This window comes from Lepidochelys olivacea (genome assembly GCF_965140295.1).
Source record: "Lepidochelys olivacea isolate rLepOli2 genome assembly, chromosome: 8".
Lineage (NCBI taxonomy): Eukaryota > Metazoa > Chordata > Testudines > Cheloniidae > Lepidochelys > Lepidochelys olivacea.
The window spans coordinates 42,322,178-42,345,701 of NC_140418.1; the positions used below are offsets into that span (position 1 = coordinate 42,322,178).

Here is a 23,524-nt window from a genome sequence, read left to right on the forward strand (position 1 = left end):
GAAAGGATTGGGCCCAGACTAAGAAGACGTCTAGTCTGTGAAAGCAGCTTATTGGAACATCTCTGAGGGTGAGATTTACTTGTATTCAGTTTCTTAAATGTATTAGGCTTAGACTTGTGTGTTTCGTTTTATTTTGCTTGGTAACTTACTTTGTTCTGTCTGTTATTACTTGAAACCACTTAAATCCTACATTTTATACTTAATAAAATCACGTTTGTTTATTAATTAACCCAGAGTAAGTGATTAATATCTGGGGAGCAAACAGCTGTGCATATCTCTCTATCAGTGTTATAGAGGGTGGAAAATGTATGAGTTTACCCTGTATAAGCTTCAGATAGAGTAAAATCGATTTGTTTGGGGTTTGGATCCCATTGGGAGCCGGGTGTCTGGGCGCTGGAGACAGGAGCACTTGCTGAGCTGGTTTCAGTTAAGTCGGCAGCTTTGGGGGAGTGGTTCAGATCCCGGGTCTGTGTTGAAGCAGGCTAGTGTGTCTGGCTCACCAAGACGGTTCTGGAGTCCCAAGCTGGCAAAGAAAACAGGCTCAGAGCTAGTTGCAGCACATCCGGCGACAGTCCCAAGAGGGTCTCTGTGACAAAATCCATCACACCCACATCTGTTCATTGTTCCATTTCTCCCAGGGGTCAGAGTGAATCATGTTGGTTTGCCTGATGCTCCCCAGCTGCGTGCAGAGTGGCAGGCAGGGGGAGAAAGGAGGGTCTAGGGAAGGAGGTCTCGCTCAGCTCCACAAATGGCACTAAACAGCAGGGAGAGAAGGGCAGTCTTTGCTTCACAGGTGCAGAGGGTCTGGCCGAGTCACAGGCTGCGCTCCATGCACACAGCACAGTCAACATGCTGTCCCCTTTGGGCTGGGGCCCACCCCCTACCTCCAGTCTCTCAGCACCACTACACCAGAGGCCTCCTCCCTCCTTGATGCCCCTATGCTGGTTCTGGGCATGCTGATGAGACACCTTGGCTGCTGGTGCTGCTATGCGACCTGTTGCTCAGGATGGGCGTGAGGGACCTGCTCACGCTCACCTCCCCAAAGCACCCACCAGCTGCCCCCGGCAGGAGCATGAACAAGTGCTCTCATTCCCTATTGCTGCTGCTCTACCCGTCCCTACTGATTGCTCCAAGGATCATGCCTGCAAGGCAGGAGATGTGCCCCACTGACTATGTGGGCTGAGGCAGGCCGAGCCTTTCTCTAAACTGTTGTCTTCCAGCCAGCCAGAGCCCAGCTGCTGGGAGGAGGGGACTGAGCTGGAGCTTTTCTCTAGGGCAGAGCCAAAAGAACCCTGTGGGACAACTCTGGGCAGGGGCACCAGAGCCATTTGGGTTGTGAGGGAGGGGAGCCACTGGCTCACTGGTGCTGGGGAAAAGGGCAGAGGAGGCCCAGTTGCTCAGGACTGGGGCCAGGCCAAATGTCAATTTACCTGGAAACAGTCAAGCTTGGTTCTCCCTCCTCAAATACTGTAATACTGTCTCTGCAGGCAAACTGCCTCCAGTTCCAGCTGGGGACACACCCAGGCCCCTGCCGTCGGGGCCTCGCATTGGCCAGTGAACGATCCTATTGGTGACGCAGGAGGATAATGTGGCTGGGCAGACTCAGCTGGGCCCGCAGGAGCAGGGCTGAGAGCATGCAGGGCAGAGCCAGGAGTGCTCCGACACTGGCATGGTGCTGACTCCCCCCCACACGTTGGAATTAAAGTGCACCCTGGGCCCACAGGGGGTGGGAACGGCCAGTTACTGCTGTGGCTCTGCCTTGCGACAATTTCCAGTTGTGGGATTTGCTGCCTGAGCTCTGGCCGTAAGGAGAAAGCTCTCCAGTACTGCTGCTTCTCCAGCAAACTGGGCAACCTTTCCCCAAGGTCAGCAAGCACCTGCCTGCCTGAGGGCTGCTGCCTGGGCTGCCCATCTGAGCCTGCCAAACACGCCCATGCTTGGATGATTCCTTTCGCTGTCCCAGCACTGACGTTCTGCTGCAGATATTCCGAACGTTCTGCTTCCTCAGTGGTAGGGCAGTGCCCTGTGCAGAACAGCAGTAATATTAGTTACCAAGTGGCCAGAAAGCAAAAGGCCCCTCTGTGACCTGACCCACCCACCCTGCAGAATCTGGCTTTCCTCAGGCAAGAAGAGGAATTTACCCACAGTGAGACCACACACCTAGTACAGTGCTGCTCTTTGAGTGACCCACTCACAACACCACTTCTTGGGCTGTCCTAGTACGCAGGGACAGTCGCGAGTTAAGGAGCCAAAAGACAAGGACAAAGCACAAATCAACCATGCGACAGAAAAAAAAAATCATACAAAGCTTACAAGCTGACTTCTCAGCTGAAGCTTCCCTTTGCTGTGCACTTTATTCTGGTCTCAGGTGCATGCACCACCCCAAGGGCCTGCTTCATGTTTACAGCACGCTGATTTAATCCCTACAGCTGAAACTCAAGGCATCAATCCCTCCTCTTCCCCCTTCAGTTTCTTTGTTCAGTGACTGAACCGTGTAATGGTGCTTTGTTTTAGAAGAGGGGGAGGAAATACAGCTGTTAGGGCAGCATTTCCTATTGCCCAGTGACTGTAGTGGTCTGCACAGACATGCCCACTGTGTTTCAGCAGTGGCTTTGCTGAACACACCTGTTAGTGGAGAGGGTACTCTCCCTCCTTGTACTAGGATATTCCTTGACACACCACGTTCAGATGGAGGTATGACTGAAAGCATGCGTCATTAGAAATGTTAGGGTAAAATATAACTAATGTAATTAACCCAAGAACAAGGACTACAAATACAGGAAATTGAGAGCTGAGGTAAAACCTAAATCCAAACATGTCAAGGTCTAGAACTGCACAGTCAGGGTAGCCAAACAACTTTAGCTCTGCTCTGCAGTGACTTCCCATTACAGCCATATGAATGACTAGGACGAAGGTATTTAGCATATGGGGTCCCAGATTAGATCACACTGAGGTTATGTCTACACTACCACAGTAAGTTGACCTACTCTACGCAACTCCAGGTATGTAAATAACGTAGCTGGAGTCGATGTACCTTAGGTCTAGTTACTGCGGGGCCTACATCATGGGTGGGGGGTGTCGATGGGAGAAAATCTCCTGTCAATTTACCTTACTCTTCTGTCGGGGGTAGAGTACAGAGGGTCAACTGGAGAGCAATCTGCAGTCAATTTGGTGGGTGTTACTAGACCTGCTAAATCAAGCGCCAGTGGATCGATCTCAGAGTGTGATCCCCACTGTAGTATAGACCTGCCCTGAGTTTTAGAGCCAGCAGCTTTTCTCTCCTCACTGCCCTTCCCCCACCACTACAGGGCAGAGTTAAAGCTGAAGTTTGAAAAGGCAGGCCTGGCTCCCTAAAGGGACTGAGGTGTTGTGACTGCTTTGCAATGACTAACTATATAGGTGCCTACAAAAGTCACAGGAACACACTGGGATCCTCACAGCCTGAGTTTGGCATCTAGACGCCCTGTACAAGGAATGGGGGGGAAGAGAGGAGCCTAAGAAGGGGATTTGCAAAAAGCCAGCACACTAGGCAGGGAACCTCCGAAGCTAGCCAATCAGAGAGCCCATAACATGGTATTTCAACAATGCTTGGTTTCAGAAAGACTGAATGAATTAACTTCTTTGTAGTGAAGCTTTATTTTTTTAAATCACCTTTATCAAGCACACATCAGCTCAGCAAAAGTGCATAACGAGATACATCAGTTTAGATCTAATCTGAACAAAGGCATGTGTTTACAGACCAGATTACAGCAAAAAGGAAAGATAAGGAACAGGCTAAGAGACTATCACAGTAGATGTAGTGCTCCCATGAAGAGTGGATGGAGGCTAGTGCGGAGCAAAATTAAACCAGCTCGGGCTTGTGTTTGGTTTGAGGAGTAACCGGCAGCGAACAGCTACACTGCTCTTCAACCAGAATCACAGCCTTTGCATCTCCTGACAAACAGGCTGCAGAGTGTTTGCATCTCTGAGTGCTGCTATACAGCTACCTTGGGGTGTCAGTGGAGTAGCCTCTAGGTCACAGTCTGGCACAGGAGTAATCAGGGGGTCATTAGTCAGTACCACATAATGGAGAGCTAAGGCAGGTTCCCCTTCTTTAGGAACATCAGCCAGAAACCAAGCTGGACCTAATGGATCTTTCCAGCATGAGCTGTGGCACATTGCGGTGTAGTTGAGGATTGTACAGCACAAGCAGGTTCCCTCCCATTGGCTTTGGTTCATCATCTCTCTCCAGTTGCTGTATCAGCAGTTGGACTGCCTGAGCACAGGTAGCAGACTTCCATTCCAGGAGCCTGCTGGTCACTGGAGATGGCACAAGCTCACAGAACGCGATGTGACCCCAGAGAGGGGAGCACCCCTGGCTCTCAAATATTTTTGAACACCATGCATGGGCGGAAGCAATGTGAGAAAATCAGAGCAAAACCAGGGCCGTGCTCTCATATCACGTACAGAAGAGGCTTGCCTTCAGCTCAGGTTTGACATTTTTTGCCTGATTAGGTTGCCAGATTTGGACGAGGCCAAGAAACAGTTACATCCAAACATTTTAATGTCAACGCACACTTGGGAGGGAGCAGATGGTTTCAAACACTCCTGTTGTATGATCCCAAGGAAATCTACACAGACAAGAGCACATTGCACATTCCCTCAAGTTCTCTTCTTAACCAGGACTCAGTGATACTGCTGGTCCCACACCATTGCCTTGATTTCCCTATGGAAACAGTTTACAAGGAAAGTGTTCCAACAGGTAACCCTATAAATCGTGCCTGGGTTCAGAGCCAAGATGGGCTCCTTCCCTCTCCTGCTTCAGCACCGTGACAATGGCTCTGTAGGCCAAACCAGGGTCTCAGTTCTACACGAGCAATGCTACAACCTCCAATGGATTGGCAGAGGTGCTAGGGACAAGAGCAGAGTCAATTCTGTTGCTGCACAAAGAGGAAAAGTATTCAGCTCACTAGTTCTTCTATCACCTCCCAGGGAGGTGGAGTACTCACCTCGATGGGAGAGCCACCCCCATCACTGTAGTAAGGGTCTGCTCTTAAACTGCTCTAGAGCTGCAGCGGTGCTGCTGACGTGGTTTAAGTGTAGGCATAGCCTAAGCTAGGAGCACATTCATCATTTCAAGGCTAGAGTCATACTTCAATACTAACTAGACAGGGCCCCAAAATATTCTGGGGAGGGATTTCCACTGGCCCAGCAGTTTAAAAAAAAAAAAAAAAAAAAGAAAAAAGACATGGAACCAATATTTCTGTTGTTTGCAGGCTTGTGGCCTTGTTGGTCCCAGGATCTGAGAGAGAGGAGGTGGGGGAGGGAATCTCTTTTATTAGACCATCTCCACTTGGTGAGAGACAGGTTTAGAGCTGCACAGGGCTTTTCAGATATGCTCTGAGTAGCTCCGAAGCTTGTGTCTCAGCAGCAGAAGTTGGTCCCATAAAATATTACCTCCCCATCCTTGTCCCTCATCAATATGAGGACAGGTTAGGGAACACCAGTTTCTGCCTCTCCCCTAACACAGCTGCACTGAACCCCACAAGCAATGAGCTGTTAAAGTAGACACACCTCTACTTACAGTTACACTTAGGCAGATTTTTTCCAAGACACTGTTTACTGCCCACAGCTTGTGCCTTGCTGCTTCACAGTTACCAGTCACATTGCTCTGTACACTAAGTCCCGCATTATGGACAAGGTAGCCTAGAGGACAGAGTGGTTAAGAAAGCACAGGTATTTTGTTAGTTAGCTAGTTTAGCGTAATAAGAGCAATGGTCTCCACTTGTTCCAGTCTCTAGCAGGCAAAGCAAACACCAACCCAGTGATAGTATTACAGAAGTGCGCTGCATGCCAGCGCCAGGCCCATTTTAGTGCAAACACTGTCAGAAATCCATCCAAAGTGCACTTCATTGCTGGTGAAGTCTCCCTGCCCCTCACGCAGGTCAGACTCCATTCAAAGGACCTCAAAGAATAAATCAGAGCTTCATTCAAAGGTCACCTGGTATCCTTTCCCCACTACCCCAGCAATACAAACCCCACCAGTGACATGTGAAAATCCTGCCTGAAGCATCACGTGCTGCAGAGATTGGGAGGGGTGGGGGGGTTCGGCCATTGTTCTGCTCTAGTCCAGACAACTCTTGTACAAACCGCAGCAGGAGCTGGGTGATGCCCATTGTCCTGACTGGCCAGGAGACTGTTGCCCCGGCTGAGAGCTTCCCTCTGCCGACCCAGTCTCCCTTGTACAAACCGGTGACAGCATTTCACTCCACTCCCTCTCCGTGCACGTATCCCTCTGCCCCAAACACTCCTTTGTTGACTGTCTCAGCACAACCATGGAAAGTGAACTCTATCTGCTGCTCTGATTTTCTCCCCATTTCACTGAACCCCTGGAAGTCTCCTACATATTCCAACAGTATTGTGCTACAAGCACAGCATTGCATCTATGGCTGACATCTTTCCTCAGCACATTGGCAGCGCATGAGCTGATGCTCCATTCTTTTCTCTTTGCTGACGCAGTATTGCACTATCCCAAAGGTCACGTCTAATTGACCATAAGTCCCTAAAGACTGTGTGCCATGGCTATTAGCCAGCTTTATACCTATACCTAGGCCCATCATGCCCATGTTAAACTACATTAGTGGAATGCATTTTACGTATGGCTATTTGTGAATAAATATCTTCTACTCCACATTCACCACCCTGAGAGCAATCAGTGAAGTTGCGAGAGGTTCTTGGTGGAGAACAGTCTTAGCTGAAGGTTATGGGCACTACAAAGCCCTCTAGAGCACGAACATGGTATATAATATGGGAACTTCAGAGTCTGAGCCACCACTGAATGTCTGATGGCCAGCAGGATCTAACAAACATGGCACAGATAGAGGATCAACAATTTCCCAGTACACCTGCTCTACGTGGTCCCAGAATTCCCAGAGGTTAGGACTGAAGCTGTGATGTCTGCACACGATACTTTCAGGCACAGAACTACACACGCCAGAGCAGAACAATAGGCTGCAAAGGGCTGGGATGAGAACATGACAGCTCACAGGGCAGAGACTTGAGGCACTGGAGATCAACGAAGAGCATCCAAGATCTCCAGAATCAAGTCCTGGTTTCTTCTTTGGAGAGCTTGAAGTACCTGACTCAGCAATCAGCTCTCCTTGAAGTGGCCACACAGCATTGTAACATTGATTGATGTACGCACGTAGCACATGATAGTCCCGCCTGGCTGAATCCCACTTGCCCAGTCTGAGCATGGCCAATGCAGCAGAAACTACGTTTTCATTTTAGAGTATTTTTCTAGTCCTGCTGGTTGGAGGGAAAACCTTAAATGAGAATGAAGTGTGAATAGTGCAGCGGCTGCTGTTACGAAACAGGGCCTTTAGGGGGAGCTCCATCTCTTGTCTCAGCACTAGTCAATGGAGGAGTCATGGCAAGCCCTTACTACCCACCCCAGACTCCTCCTAGCTGGCACCCCCTCCCTAGGCCCAGGCAAGGAGAGTTACTGTAGGTACATGACACTGAATCCACCATGCCAGAGGAAGCAGAGCAGGGATGAGGAGACAGGAGACTCCTGCCAGCGGGGAAACCTTGAGTCCCAGTAGGCTATGGTGGCCGCTGAGCTCTGAAGACACAGAGGCGGGTGATTTGGTGGGGCCAGGGAGAGAACTGCTTTGTCTTGGGGGGCGGGGGGGGGCAGCCAAGGGGAACCTGGGGCAAAGGGGAGGGGAGTGTGGTGGAGTGCGTCTGAGCAAGTGTGGAGTTAGTAGCAGTGAGTGAACGATATAGAGATAGAAGACCAGGAGGGGGCTGATGGTATTTGTGATAAGGGCAGTGTGGTAAGTTTCCCTGATGTTTTACAAGGCTGTAATCGTGCTAAATGTTCTCTTCCATCCCTAGAGCCATGTTCAGCTCCAAGGAGATACAGACTGTGCCCAGCAAGCTGGGGTTCTGCACGGCATATAACCAGGGTGAGAGCAGGCCAGAGACACTGGTAGGAATGGAATGGCTTGGCTGCCAAGAGAGCTGTGTCTACACGGACCCCAGCTCTGAGCAAAAAGCTCAGCTGAAAAGTGCTTTGGCAGCAGCGTTCTTTGGCTATGTCTACACTAGCACTTCTGTCCATCAGGGGTGTGAAAAAACAGCACCTTGACCGACATAAGTTACACTGACGGAAGCGCCGGTGTGGACGCGCTCCTGCCGACTTACCTACTGCCACTCATTGGGGCTGGTTTAATTATGTTGATGGGAGAGCTCTCTCCTGCGGGCATAGAGCAGGTACACAGGAGGCCTTACAGTGCAGCTGCAGCAGTACAGCAGTGCAGCTGTAAGGTCTGTAGTGTAGACGTGGCCTGTGTGCACAGCCTGTTTGGAAACCAGAGAAAGTGAGAGTTGCCAGGGATCAGTCAATGAACAGGAGAGCTAATGCATTTGCTTATAATGGGGGCCTGGCTCTGCTATGATCCATCAGTACAGGAGACAGACTCCTGCTGCCTTTAATCATGCTCAAGTGCCACCGCAGTCATAGGTGCACCCATCAACATGCTCTTCCGAGAGACCTGGTTTTAACCCGACGGCTCCACAGCAAGGCTCAAAGGCAAACAGGAAAGCCATGTGTAAAGACGACCAAGGGCTTACTCGGTGGGTGCTTGGGAAGGCTTCCCTCCAACACAGTGTTGGTTCTGCTTTAGCAATGTTTGTATGTAGCTGAAGTCGCAGAGGGAGGTTAGGGAGCAGAATGTAAAGGCTCACACTGGGGTGTGGCCAGGACTAACATCCAGAAACAAATTCCTAGGATCCTTACTGGCTCAGGCCCTGCTTTCCCAGGGCATCCAAAAGACAAAAGCTTGTAAAAGTGGTTTGCATTTTGCAGGTTTATTTGGTTCAAATCTATTAAAGCTATTAAACAAAGACCCAGCCAGCATCTTTGGTAGCTAGCTCAGCCAAAATGAACAAGAATGTCCTCTATGCTCCACCATGAAGCCCCATCTACCCTCTAGGGGTTAGTAACGGCTTGGCTCTACTACTTAGAACAGGCGCCTAATAAAACTGGGCCTTGTAAAGGAGTGAAGCTGGGATCCAGTTAGCAAAGCACCCAAGCCCCAGCACTGTGTGGCCTGGAAATGGCCAGTTTTGGGAAGCAGCCGCTGTCTCCCACCCCGCTGTACAATCCTTCACCTACTCATTACATCCCACACAGGCTTAGCTGGGCCTCCGAATTTGTAAGATACTCCAAGGTCAAGGTTAGTCTCTAGGTCATAGGAGATGGGCCCCTGGGACAGGAAATGGGATTCCAGTCTCCTAATAAATTGTTATTTTGACTTTTGCTTCTGTTTCTGCATCCTGTAGGGGGCACAGAGTTCAGGTGGGCAAGACAGTGACTGAGCGAAGGCATGTCTGGCACTGGGGGAGTGGCTGAACCCTGTAACTCTGACAGGGTATGGTCAGCCCTGAATGGGGTATTGGGGGGGTGGGGGGGGAGAAGAAGAAGAGACAGACCCAGCACAACCTGTTCCAAATTTCAGTCAGAATGGGGACATGGAAATCAAGGAACGCTGGGCAAAGCTGGGGGACAGAGACTGCCTCCTTCCCAGCAAGGGAGAGACCCATGATGGGGCACAACCTCGGGGAGCTTTCTGCTAGAGAGCTGGGGGGAGTGGTGGTGCTTGTCAAGGTCTCCCCAGGCACACAGCCCACATGGGGTACACAAGTGGACTGCCCTCGGGGCAGCCAATGGCTGGCGAAAAGGCCCCAAAGGGGTGGGGCATGGTCTGACAGCCAGAGAGATGGACAGACCTGAGGGAGTCTTGGGGGCCTCTCTGACATGGAGACTGGCTGAGAGGGAGCAAATCCCAAGGAGGCGGGGGGGGGGAAGGTTCGCTGGACTGTGGGGCCGAATTGCCCCCTCCGTCAGGCAGACTGAGGAGACGCCAGTGACCTGCTCCCCAAGGAAAGCTCCCTGTCCCTGCGACATCGGGGCTGGCGTGTGGCTGGATCCCATTGACACTCTCCCAGGAAGGAAGTGTTGGGTTTCCCAAACAAGGCCCGTTTCCATGGGGATGGTGAAGCAGTGCTCCCTCCAGAGCCAGCTGCTTCAGGCCACCGCAAGGTGTGCTGTGGCTATGCCTGGGTGCCCATCAGGGCTGGGGGTGGGCAAGGAGAGGTTTAGCATGGGGACACTTTATGCATCTCAAGGTAGGTATCTAGATGACGGAGCACTTAAAGGTACCATGGACAAAACATTGCATCTTCCCCACCCCTGCTCTGTGCTAGCCAGGCACCCCATGGTCCCTTTGCACTCCTGGGTACCCCCATCCTGGGTTCCTGCCACACCTGTGCATGCCCTGTTGTCTCCTCCTCACGGCCCCTTTCTGTGCTCCCATCACCCCCTCCCCCCATGCATGCCCTTTCCCAAGCCCATGCCACCCCTCTATGTGCTCTCCAGTCCATACCCCCATCCTTCCTCAGAGCCCTCCCATCACAGCACAGCTCACCCAGCCAGAGCTAGTCAGCCTTGGGGAGGGTCACATTTAAACAGGATGGTCTGGGTCTAAGCAGAGTGTGAACATGAGTGTGAAGTCAGGCCAGCTGACAATGATTTGAACAGGGCCATCTTCACATACAGAGTGTTGGAATGTTGTGTTAATTAACAGGATGATATCATCAGTGCAGACAGCTCTTGTTGTCCTCCCCCTGTGGCTCAGCCTGGCAGACAGCAGCAGACAGGACAGTAGCACTGCAGTTTAAACTACTAGCTTTCCTGTTAAGAGAGAGAAGCAGTGACACGGTCCACATTCAATCTGTTTCTTTCCTAACAGCATTCAACTAGTGTGCTTGCTAACCCCACAGTCCCTCTGGCACTAGAATGCATCACCCTGGAGGAGGCCCTTAGCAGTCAAGTAGGATTATTTCAAGGATCCTTGTTCTAAAGGATCTTGGATTGTCTCAGGCCCTTTGTGTACCCTATGGAGAGCCAAAAGTGTCAGTGCTTCCTGCTTACTACCACAACTCCAACAGATCAACACTGGCTAAAGCAAAAAAACAACACACATGCTACAACAGAAGCCAAACAAGGAAACGACAACAGGTACAAATTTGCTCCCCCTTTAAAGTCTTCAGAATAGACATCCTGCTGAGTTCTTGAAAGGAATGCTGTGCACTCTAGCACACCCTTAAAGAATCCTGCTGGCTGGGGAATGCCTCCACATTATGCACTCTTTGGCACCGATACTAAGAGCAATGGACGTCAGCTGTGATAGATGACTCCATACTGCAGGCAATGTGTAACCTCTAGATTACATGGTGTTACAGGGGTCAGGACTAACACTGGTCCTTTCCCCAAAGATGCTTAATGGATTCCACATTCACCCAGCCTGTCCATACAAGTGAACTCACGTTGCTGCAGGTGCCCTGATCTCAGACAGCAGTTTGTCTTCACTGACACCGACAATCAGTTTCCCAACAAGACAACAGCTGACACTAGAGCAGAGGAAATTTTATGGGTCTCCCTGGGCCATTTGTCAGTGACAGGGTAACCCCAGAGACCAGATGGTCACTACTTTATGGGGTGGAAAGACCTGAAGCCTCCAGAGATACAGGGGCTTCTGCTTGTCTTTTTACCTTAGATAACAGGGGAAAAAAAAAGTGTAGTCTTCCCTGCTCTTGCTGGAGGGCCTCCTGGGTGTCTCAGAGCATGTGTATGGGGGGGCTCTCACTCCATGATGATGAATATTTAATGGAGAGATCCCTCCCCAAAACATTCATCAGTCGTTCGTGTCAAGACACTGAAGCAAGATTTTTAACCGTCTGAACCAGACTTAACCTCAATTGCTTAGATAGGGAGTCTCCTGTGATGGCCATGCCACTACTTACTCCAGTCACTTGAGAGCCGTCCAGGGCAGCCAAGAGCCATGTCTCTAATGTAACCAAACAAGCAGAACACAGATCATTTTGAAGTCACATGGGCTACCTTTGTACAGCATAAAGCAGCACTAGAGGGCACAAGCCCAGTTCTGTCCTGTGCAGATCTCCTTTCAAAACTACTCAAAAGCAGGGCTAGGAAGCTCTTTGTACATTCAACTGCAGAACACACTGAAATGAGGAAGAGACGCTGCCGACCCTCCTGATAGCGGCTGCTGCTGCTAGAGCAATGTTTGGTACAGATACCCTCTCTTATAGGCACTCAGGGGGTAAAACGTAGCCACAACAAACTTGCCATCAAACGTCCTTCCAGTGAGCAATTTCTGGGCAGCTTTGGAATCACCAGCATTTGCATATTCAACAAAGACCTGGAAAGACAGAGACAAGACCGTCACTGCCGCTGTGTCACAGACCCCAGGGATTTCATCCATCACCCATTGATTGGGTAAGTTTGGCTTTATTCCTCTCCTGCTTAGTGAGGAATTATCCCTAACGAACTGCTTTCCTCGCCTGTAGCTCCAGAGTGCCCTCAGCAGACCCCATGGGACTAGAACAGCAGGGGAGGGGGTCACACAGTCCCTGAGTCTGTAGGGAGGGACAGTTAAGATTCTACCTACCATTCCTCATTTCTCTGGACTAGATATTTAGCGAGTTGGGAGATAGTTACCTGGTGCTGAACATCTTAACACACCCCTTTCTCACCCCACTTTCCTCATCCTCCGCCCTGTACCCCAAACCCTCCCCTAAAACTAGTCTGGCATCTCCTAGGCTAGGAAACACTGACCCACCTTGCCAAATTCATGCTGCTGCACAACAGAACCAGGTACTTCTAGTTGCACAGCACTGCCCTCATCCAACATTAATGATAGACAGTGAGGCTGGTAGTGTAAATATCAAGCCCCTTCCCCTCCACACTTACTTGGCCTTTGCCAGGATTCTCCTTTGGAACAAGCATGGATACCACCGGGCCGTATTTCTGACACTCCTCTCGTATGTCTTCCAGCACATCTGAGGGAAGAGAAAGCCATGTGTATGGGCGGGGTGGGGGTGTGCGTGGTCTCACTCTAGCCTGTGCTTGGCACACTAGGGCAATCCAACCATGCGGAACGTGGGCAGCCCTGGCTGAGTCTGGATCAGTCACTTCTGACAGTACACTTAATTCTCCTGCTTTGTCTGCATACACCAGAGACTGTCCCAACGTTTGAGTGAGCTGGAACCTGGATGGAGCTGGCTTGGCGGGCTAAGACTGAGAGAATCCTGGCAGGGAGAGAGAAGGCGTGCCAGGGGCTGGACAGATAGTGAACTGACTTGCCCAAGCACTAAGCCAGCACTGGAGAGTTCTCATGATGGACTGAAATGCCACCTCAATAAAAATGACTTGCCCAAATACCCTCCAGTTTGGTGAAAAAATTCTCTGCTGGCCCCTGGTTTGAAACTGGCAGAACTTCTGCTGCAAGTTTTGAGGAAGGGGCAATATCAGGGTTAGCCTACAGAACGTCTGCCATTGCTCCTTAAGAACACATACTGGAAGGACGCACTGGGCCTACAGGAGGGAATTTCAGAGAGCAGCCATCCAGCTCTCCCCACCCTTCATATCTTCATACCTACTCCACTTCCCCCGATCTATAGGATCTTCTGCAGATCTCACTAGGCGCAGGAGCAGCCAAGTGCTCAATGTGGCCCACAGTAGCTCCTACAGATTTTAAAGAGGCCAGTCTGGGACCAAAAACAAGAGTCCTGGGAGAGAACCTGGGGAAGCAGGTGGCAAACAGGGAGGCCACCTGGGGAGCCAGGGAGTCTGCTCAGCTAGCGTGCTCTCCATGAACTCTGCACTGTGTTGGGAGGGAGGCCCTAGGGAGCACAGGATCTCTGGGGTGCTACGGGGAGCATGAAGTCCAGCTCCAGCTCCGTCCTGCTACCCACTTGGGCACATGGTGGTCCTGAGGCACCCTACACTCTTGCATGAATAGTAGATCCTAGAATATCAGGGTTGGAAGGGACCTCAGGAGGTCATCTAGTCCAACCCCCTGCTCAAAGCAGGACCAATCCCCAATTTTTGCCCCAGATCCTTAAATGGCCCCCTCAGGGATTGAGGCAGCAATCCCATCATGGTGCCCAGGAAAGTACTTATCCCATGATCCTCCAGCTCTTCTTGAACCCCATTAACTTCACCTTCCCCACCAGAAGTCAAGCACTGCAGGGAAAGCCTCAATGTGGGGGTGGGGAACTGCTATTTCTCCCTAGCAGCTGGGGTGTCTCAATGACTTTTCTGCTCCATTGCCCTGCTACCTGGGAGGGGGCAAAGGCCATGCTGCTGTCTGCCTCCCCTGGTGCTGACTGTCCCCATGCCTGCCCACCAGGAGAGGGAGGCGATTGGAAGACTGCCACAGGAGAAGTACAGGAGCATTTAGACAAAGCTGCTTCTGGGAGGCAGCGGCAACCTGGTGTCAGACCCAGGAGCATGGAGGCTGGGGAGGGGGCATTGCTCTCTGTTCCCAATACACGGCAAGGGGGCTTTTGTACCTGGAGTATTCCCAGCCCCCAGAAATGGCCTGCACTCAGTGGGCCACCCACTGATTCTACTTGTCCCAGAAGCATCAGCAGAAAAACCTTGTTATTTAAAGGGGTCTCTGTTCCAGACAGACAACCTAGAGGGTCTAGCAGAGCGCTATGTCCTTCAGTCACCAAGTCTCTGCTACATCACAGTAGAAACAAGCACTGTCTAAGACAAGGGTGAGAGCCTGGGTCCCCCAGAGGGGAAACACTTGGGGCACTAGTGCCATGGACTAGACACCAGTGGCTGCACTGCTTGCTCAAAGGAATGGGGATCCCTGGTGTGTTCCCAGTCCTGTTCCCTGGTGTGTGCACTCACTGATTGTTTCGCACAGCTAGAAGTTCCATGAGTGCTCTATACTGGGTTATAATGTCACTTAAAGCAGGGAGGAAACCTGGCTGCTACAAGCCAGGCTCTTTGTGAGGAGAGCTAATCCCATACCCTACCCCCCAGAGGGGGCTCTCCTAGCTTTCTCCGAGTGTCTGCACTTTGTACACAACATTGCTAATATCTCACAATACAAATAGGTTATTTTAAATCTTTGCTGATGTCTGAATGACGTGACAACGCATTTCAGCAAACCCCCCTCCTTCCGCCCTGTTCTGCTCATGCAGGAGTCTGGCACCACTTTGACCCATTGATTATGTGCTCAAGCTGCCCTTCTAGCCATCCATGAACTTACTCCAGTCTCCATGTCACCCTCTCTAATCAGCTAGGCCCAGTCTCTTCTCAGAGCATTCTCTGCAACTCCTGCCATCTGGAATAGCCTTCCTGTACCTGTTTCAAATCCCAGCCAAGTTTCTTAGCTCCCTTTTCCTTATGCCTCTAAACTCTCACCCCACTCTGATCCTGACAGCACTCTGGGATGTGGATTTGTATGACAACATTACTGCACTGCAGTCTGTAATACAGATACCAACCTTCATATTCTTCTTCACTCTGAAGAGAAGTGTCATTCAAGACATTGAGCAGCCTTAGCACAGGAGTCGGAAGCATCACCAGATCTTCAATATGGGGAGCTGCTTTGCCACCACCCAGTTCCATGGAAGGAAAGGCATTAAATGGGAAAGCAGGGAGAGGGGAGAAAGGCTGTATCAGTATTTACACTTTTGGAGCTACAGTTCTGTTTCCCCTCACCACATACATGCATTACACCCTGTAGCCATGCTATGTGCATCTGGCCTCAATCTGCAGATTGACCAACCTCCCTTCCAGAGGAAGGCTTTGAGTGCAACCTTTGAGACCCAAAGGTTAGTTTGTCCAGAGACAGTGGCTGAAAGTAATTTTAAAGGCACAGAAGCAGTGTGAATCAAGTCTGAAATTATTGCTATTCATCTTGGATTCAGACATTGACAAGGGCCCCCATGGCCTAGGTAGCTGGACCAGATGTTACTTGTATCACACCTGCTATATATGAAGGGTGGGGGAGTAGCTCCCTTTGATGGACACCCAGCTAGCCTGTTAGCTGTAAAATCCCTTTTGGTCTGTTCTCTGCTTGCTTTACCTGTAAAGGGTTAACAAGCCCACAGGTAAAAGAAAAGGAGTGGGCATCTGACCAAAAGAGCAAATGGGAAGGTAGAACTTTTTAAAATTGGAAAATAAACTTTCCCTTTGTCTGTTGTTCTCTGGGCTGCAGGGACACAGAGCAGCAATGCTATAAGCAGAAATGCTGTGTAAGGTTTGAACCAGGTATGAAAAAGTATCTTCCATACCTAGAAGAAATAATTTGGGATAGGGAATGTTTAGTTAAACACTGTCAGGTTTATTTCTTATTTTGGCTTGTGGATCTCCTCTGTGCTAACCCCAGATGCTTTTGTTTCCTTGTAACCTTTAAGCTGAACCCCCAAGAAAGCTATTTTGGATACTTAATTTTTGTAATTGTTTCTTTTAAGATCTAGCAAAAGGCCTAAGTTCCAGATGTATTTTCTTTCTTTTTGTTTTTAATAAAATTTACCTTTTTTAAGAACAGGATTGGATTTTTGGTGTCCTAAGAGGTTTGTGCATATACTGTTTGATTAGCTGGGGGCAACAGCTAATTTTGAGTTTAATACAAGCCTGGAGTGACAAGTATTAATTTTTAAAATCCTTGCGGGCCCCCACTTCCTGCACTCAGAGTGACAGAGTGGGGATTCAGCCTTGATAGCAGGATATAAAGCCCTTCTACCCCGTCCATGAAAGGACAGTTACTCATCTTGTAATTCTACCTCTCTGTACGTTCCATTGCTGCAGAATCCCCACTTGCGGGTACCATGTTCAAGCAGGAGAGGGCCTACACACTCCCTTGATCAGCACAAGCTCCTTCCATTCTCAATGTCATGGCCTCAGTTCCCCCAAGAATACTTGCTGTCAGTTCCTGAATGCATGTGAAGTAAGAGCTCCCTTCCAAATCTAGCTGTGCACAACTACAGCATGAGAACTGCACAATTTATGGTACCAAGGGTGAAAGAAAAGTGCTGGTTTTTTTTAAATGCAACCCTTTGCCTTAGTGTATTCTGGGGAGGTGGAAGGACAGGTGAGTGAGAACCCTGTGTGAGATCTTCACTGAGCAAAGTAAGCTTCCCTTCTTTAAAGGCAAGTTGCCAAAGGAGTCCCACTTTTGGAGAACAAGAAGCTCAAGGGATGCCTAGAAATCCTGCCATGTGCACTCTTGCTGCAGTGTGACCCGCTAGGACAGCAGGCCAGCACAGAATAGCAAGACTCTAAAGAATGGTTTGTTGTCAAAAGAGAACCAAGACCTCTAACAAACCCTAAAACAACAAGAACCTCCCATGCCTTCAAAGGTGTGAGGTGGGGTAAATTCCCTAACAGACCACAAGGCGGATTGTGGATTGAGACCATGGCAGTCTGGCCCACCTTCCCTCAAGGCCCTGATCTGTAGGTTACAGCAGCCAAGAAAGCAAGGAGGCAGTCCCTGGAGCTTTCACTCAGCTCTAACTCTGCCCAGCTAGTTGGGGTCCAGGAAAGGCTTGGAGATGAGCTCCTTTAAGGGCCCTATTCCATGCAAGACATACCCATAGGGCCTTCCCAATTAAAGTGGGAGGGGGCAGCCTCTCTAGGATGGATGCGTAGAGGTGTCAAGGAGAACGTTAACCAGCTAAGCAGCTATCTGTCCTAGAATGACTCCAGACCACCACCACTTTGCTAGGCCTGTGTCAGGAGGTGCTGCAGTCTAGAGCATGAGTGGAAGGAACAAAGAGTTAACAGGCAATGGCTGCTTCCAAAGGGAGCCGATCAATTTAGGAACAAACACTTAAGAGTCACTCCGAATGCAGCGGAGAAGGGGAAGAGCTCCTGTATAAACTACTGGTCAGAGGGCTTGTCTATGTGAACATTTAATTCACAGCAAGCTGGAGTGTGAATCTACCCCCACACTAGCCTGCCATGGACTAAATGTTCATGTGGACTCTGCTGATTCGCATGAACAGTTCGTTAGCATGATTTGATTGAGTCCCATTTCAAAGTGGACTAGATCAAAGTGCACTAATAAACTGTTCATGTGCTTCAGCAGGGTCCATGTGGACAGTTACTCTGCGGTAGGCTAGTATGGGGTAGAGTCACACCCCAACTTGCCATAAATAAAATATTCCTGTAGACAAGCTCTGAGTTTGCTGAGACAAGACTATGAACCTCTCAAACCAGACGTTCAACATCTTTGCGTGGTTCTGACTCACTGGAACGAGTCAGACATGGCTGAGTGGCACCACACCCCATGAATTCTCTCTTGTGACCTGGACGACTCCTTCATGGGTGGCAGGAAGCTACAAGGCATGTAACACTCTGAGCCATGCCCAGAGAGCTTTGTCTTGGCAGGAAGCACTGCCGATCTGGAGTAGCCAGATGCTGAATGACGCTGTGATCATTCCCTCATTGCTATGGGACCAGTCACTGACATCTGCAACTGAACTGAGAGGCAACACGCAGGTAAGTACAGAACTGAAGTGTTGCTCAGATGGTCTCTCACTCCTGGACAGGACCCCTGCTACCAAAGAAATGGAGAACAGGTATACAGGTGCATCTTTTTCTGCTGGACAGAGGACATAGACTGCATGGAACAGCCCAGCACCATGAACTGCCAACTAGCAGCTCCTCCTACAGGTAAATGACAGAGAAATGGCATTTCTCCAGAGACCCACTGTTACCTAGTTCAGAAGCTAGCTACTAAGTGTCTCCAACCCCAGTCCCTGTCTTAAGGAGGGGCCAGCCCACAATACAGCTCACAGCAAACAGTACCATACCCATGGGTAAGGCCCTACCAAATTCAGTCCATTTTGGTCAATTTCATGGTCATAGGATTTTAAAAACGGTAAATTTCATGATTTCAGCTATTTAAATCTGAAATTTCAGGCTGTTGTAATTGTAGGGGTCCTGACCCAAAAAGGAGTTGTGCTTGGGGGGTGGGGCGTCACAAGGTTACTGTAGGTGAGGTTGCAGTTCTGCTACTCTTCTGCACTGCTGCTGGTAGCGCTGCCTTCAGAGCAGAGCAGCTGGAGAGCGGCAGCTGCTGGCCGGGAGCCCAGCTCTGAAGGCAGAACTGCAGCCAGCAGCAGCACAGAAGTAAGGGTGGCAATACCATGACCCCTTAAAATAACCCCGTGATTCCCCTGCAACTCCCTTTTGGGTCAGGACCCCCATCTTGAGAAACGCTGGTCTCTCCCCATTAAATCTTTATAGTATCAGGTAAAAGCACACAAAAGACCAGATTTCATGGTCTGTGACGCATACTTCATGGCTGTGAATTTGGTAGGGCCCTACCCTTGGGTAGCTCCAGCACAATGAACTGACTTGTGGAGTGAGGGTATCCCAATGTCATTATAGATAACAAGTCTGTCACCAGTGCAGCCAACTTCTATGAATCTATGAAACTTCCCAGAAGAACTGAACTGTAGGGAGCTCTGACCCAACTGTGTCAAAAGTGAAAGCTTCAAGAGATCTTCTAGATTAACTCCCTGAGAAAGCACCAATAAATGCTCCCTTCTGCAGCACCGCCTCACACCATGCAAACAGGCAGAGGAAGGCTTTGAATACCACCAGATAGTCACAAGGAGCAGAGCTAGGAACTAAGCTATAATTGAATTGCAATATAGGAATCACAAGCTGAAGCACTGACCTATCAGCCACACAGTGATCCCAGAAGACAGAGGGGTCACTGAGTAAAACAGTGCCTGGAGCCCACTGTTGAGATGCTGGTCCCCCTGGAGTTCTGCCAGTGACCCAGGGCAGCATAGACACACATACTCCTAAAACTTCACCCTGCATGGCATCAGGACATGGAAGAACTTATTGGTCTACTATCCTGAGTCAGGGTCTTGGTGGGGAAGGGGTGCTTCTGCTGCTCCATCAATAGGACAAAAGCATCAAATACCAAGCCTACAACATTCCCAGGTTGAAATCTTCAATGCTTCATCCCACATGGGGCCCCTGCAGACCCCACAATGCGCAGCCCCTTCAACAATGCTGTGGAATGCAACTCCTAATTCCAGAATGCAAGCATCTGTGCTTCGCTAAGCAAAGGAAATCAACAATTCTTCCTGTTAGGAAGTTTTCAATACCATGCCCTCCTGGACTCCCACTGCTATCATTCCAAGGAGGCTCTGCCTCCATAATGGTGTCCAAGACGTCAGTGAATCAGGCACCAGGAGCTTTGACGGTGAAGAGCTGCCACTTATCCACTGATTGAAATGGGACCCAGGGCTGAGCTGGCAGGTCAGAGTTGGCAGAAGTGCTGCTTTTCTGCATCTCAGGCTGTGGAGATGCAAGTTCTTTTATTTAGCACTAGCCAGCTAATACCGTTCAGTTGCTTGGTTAACGAGATATGCACTGGCCTAGACCTCTGGAGAGCTTACATAGCTCCTATGTGGTGGTGGCTCAGGGAAGGTGGATTTCTTGCAGCCTGTTTCCTGGTGCTGGAAAGCCTTACCTCTCTGCTTTCCGTGCTCATCTGAGAGCAGAATCCGACAGAGCTGGGTGCAGTGACCTGGCTCTTAGGGGCTCAGCTGACTTCTCCTGTTGAGTCATTACTGTAGCTCAGCCTGGCTGGTATGCAGAGTCAGATGTATCTGTGCTGCCTTCCATTGTCTAGCACTTCAAAGGACATTGTACCACTGCTGTGACAATAAAAGCCTCAGCTGGTGAGCACCTCAGAGCACTGGAGAAGTGAGGATGATGCTTTAAATGGTGATAGCTACCAGATGTCTCAGAAGACAGCTCAGACCTCAGCCCCTGGGCATTTCTCCAGAGGCTCACCACTTTAGAGACCAGTAACACTGCTGTGATGAAGCGTCTCTGCTGCTTGGCACCAACATGCCAACCTGCCAGAAGGCCTCAGCTGGTGTGCCAGTGTCTTTCCTACATGGACACAATTCAAAAGCCCTGGACCACTGCATGTTCAACGGCACCAAGCCATGGGTGAGATGATTACTGGAATACTGCATCCAGTTCTGGTGTCCACACCTCAACAAGGATGCTACAAAATGGAGCAGTTCAGAACAGAGCTACAAGGATAATCTGCGGTCTGGAAAGCCGATTTAACAGTTGTCTAGTTTACTGAAGAAAAGGTTAGCAGATGACTGGATCATGGTCTGCAAGTCCCTATGGCAGGGGTGGGCAAACTATGGCCTGTGGGCTAGATCCGGCCCCTTGGGGCTTTGGATCCGGCCCGCGGGACTGCCACCTCCATGGCACCGTACTGCTCCGGGAAGCGGCCACACCACATCCCTGCAGCCCCTGGGGGTTAGGGGGCAGAGAGCCCATCATGTCCATCATGAGAACTCTCCAGTGCTGGCTTAGTGCTTGGGCAAGTCCACTATCTGTCCAGCCCCTGGCACGCCTTCTCTCTCCCTGCCAGGATACTCTCAGTCTTAGCCCAGTCACCGCTAAGCCAGCTCTGTCCAGGTTCCAGCTCACTCAAACATTGGGGCAGTCTCTGGTGTACGCAGACAAAACAGGAGAATTAAGTGTACTGTCAGAAGTGACTGATCCAGACTCAGCCCGGGCTGCCCACATTCCGCATGGTTGGATTGCCCTAGTGTGCCCGCAGCCCGAGTCAGTTGACCTGGGCTCTGAGACTTCTGTGCTGCAGGTTTTTCAGTGCAGCGTAGATCTACCCTGCGTAGGGAGAAGACTCCTGAGAGCAGCAGGTTCTTTAATTTAGCAGACAAAAGCAGAACAAGATTCTCCAGCTGGAAATGGAAATCAGCAAATTTCAAACTGAAAATATAACAAGGGTTTTGAAACACCTCGGGGGCTGAGCCATTGGAACAACTCACACTGGGGTCTTCTGCACTTGGAGTCTTTAGAGCATGACTAAGTGACAGCCTTCTAAAATATCTGCTCTAGCGCAACTGTATGGCCTGTGTTATCAGGTGGGCAGCCCAGAGCGTCCTAATTGCCTTAAAACGCTATGAGTCTACACTAGGTCTTACACAGCCCCAGTGCTGTAGTGTTGCAAACAGTCACAGCTTTATCCTTCTGAAGTATGAGCCCAATTTACATATGGAGAACTGGCCACAAAAATGACAAGACTTTCCCAGGGTCACGGAGGAAACCTTCGGCCAGCCACGAACCGAACCTGGATCTTCTGGGTCGCAGTCCAGTGCTTTAACCACAACACCCTAGTGTCAATGATCAAAGCTCCTTGCCTTCCCAAAGCCCCGAGTCACCACATGCCTTCATTCTTCCAGGCTCAAGAACTGTTGCGCAGTCTGACTGTAATGCCCTTGGAGGCAGGTGGACAGAAGAGCCATCGAGAGAGCCATCGAGAGCTTGCCGCTATCTTTCAGCAGGAAAGGGCCAAAAATGACCCTGAGATGCAGAAGTTGTACTCTCTACAAGTGAAAGGGGCCCTGGCTCAAGGAGTCTGACAGGCAGAGCATTCCCAGCTAGCTGGGGAGATAAGACTTCAAATGAAACCCAAATCCCTCACGAAACAGGAAAGTTGTTAACATACTCCCCAACCAGCCAGGCACTGAGACTGCCCAGCTAGAGCAGCTGTCTTCAGCTCAAGGCTGCCGGCTCGAATGAAGCTACTGGCCTGAGCCCTCATAAACCAATGTGTTCTACCAAGGTCTACAAGAATTCTTTGATGGGGGTCAATAAACATGTGGACAAGGGGGATTCAGTGTATAGAGTGTACTTAGATTTTCAGAAAGCCTTTGACAAGATCCCTCACCAAAGGCCTTTAAGCAAGGTAAGCTGTCATGGGATAACAGGGAAAGTCCTCTTATGGATTGGTAGCTGGTTAAAAGTTAGGAATAAATGGTCAGTTTTCAGAAAGGAGAGAGGTAAATAGGGGGGTCCCCCAGGAGTCTGTACTGGGTCCGTCCTATTCAACATATTCATAAATGATCTGGAAAAAGAGGTAAACAGTGAGGTGGCAAAATTTGCAGATGATACAAAACTAGCAAAACTGTGAATTGCTACAAAAGGATCTCTCAAAACTGGGTGACTGGGCAACAAAATGGCAGATGAAATTCAATGTTGATAAATGCAAAGTAATGCACACTGGAAAACAATCTCAACTATACATATAAAACGATGGAGTCTAAATTAGCTGTTACCACTCAAGAAAGAGATCTTGGAGTCATTGTGGATAGTTCTCTGAAAATATCCACTCAATGCAGCGGCAGTCAAAAATGTGAACAGAATATTGGGAATCATTAAGATATAGATAATAAGGCAGAAAATATCATATTGCCTCTCTATAAATCCATGGTACGCCCACATCTTGAATACTGCATGCAGATGTGGTCGCCGCATCTCAAAAAAAGATATATTGGAATTGGAAAAGGTTCAGAAAAGGGGTATGGATTAGGGGTATGGAATGTATGAGAAGAGATTAATAAGACTGGGACTTTTCTGCTTGGAAAAGAGATGATTAAGGGGGGATATGATAGAGATCTATAAAATCATGACTGAGGTGGAGAAATTAAATAAGGAAATGTTATTTACTCTCTCATAACACAAGAACTAGGGTCACCAAATGAAATAGGCAGCAGGTTTAAAGCAAACAAAAGGAAGTATTTTTTCACACAATGCACAGTCAACCTGTGGAACTCTTTGCCAGAGGATGTTGTG

General features: G+C 49.7%; 1 protein-coding gene across 3 annotated transcripts in view; it reads right to left on the minus strand.

Moving 5' to 3' along the window:
* Nucleotides 1-211: 211 nt before the first annotated feature.
* The window catches only part of UHMK1 (U2AF homology motif kinase 1), a 37,579-nt gene continuing 14,266 nt past the window's right edge, over nt 212-23,524 (minus strand). The window contains exons 6-9 of one of the 3 annotated variants that reach the window (XM_084637543.1): nt 15,373-15,471; nt 12,818-12,906; nt 12,194-12,266; nt 212-523 (exon numbers count right to left, since the gene is read on the minus strand). In XM_084637543.1, coding sequence (XP_084493669.1) covers nt 483-523; nt 12,194-12,266; nt 12,818-12,906; nt 15,373-15,471 — 302 coding nt within the window. In that variant the 3' untranslated portion in view covers nt 212-482. Of the gene's footprint in view, nt 524-8,834; nt 12,267-12,817; nt 12,907-15,372; nt 15,472-23,524 lie in introns of those variants that run through there. The other 2 variants (XM_084637544.1, XM_084637542.1) reach the window with 2 other exon arrangements.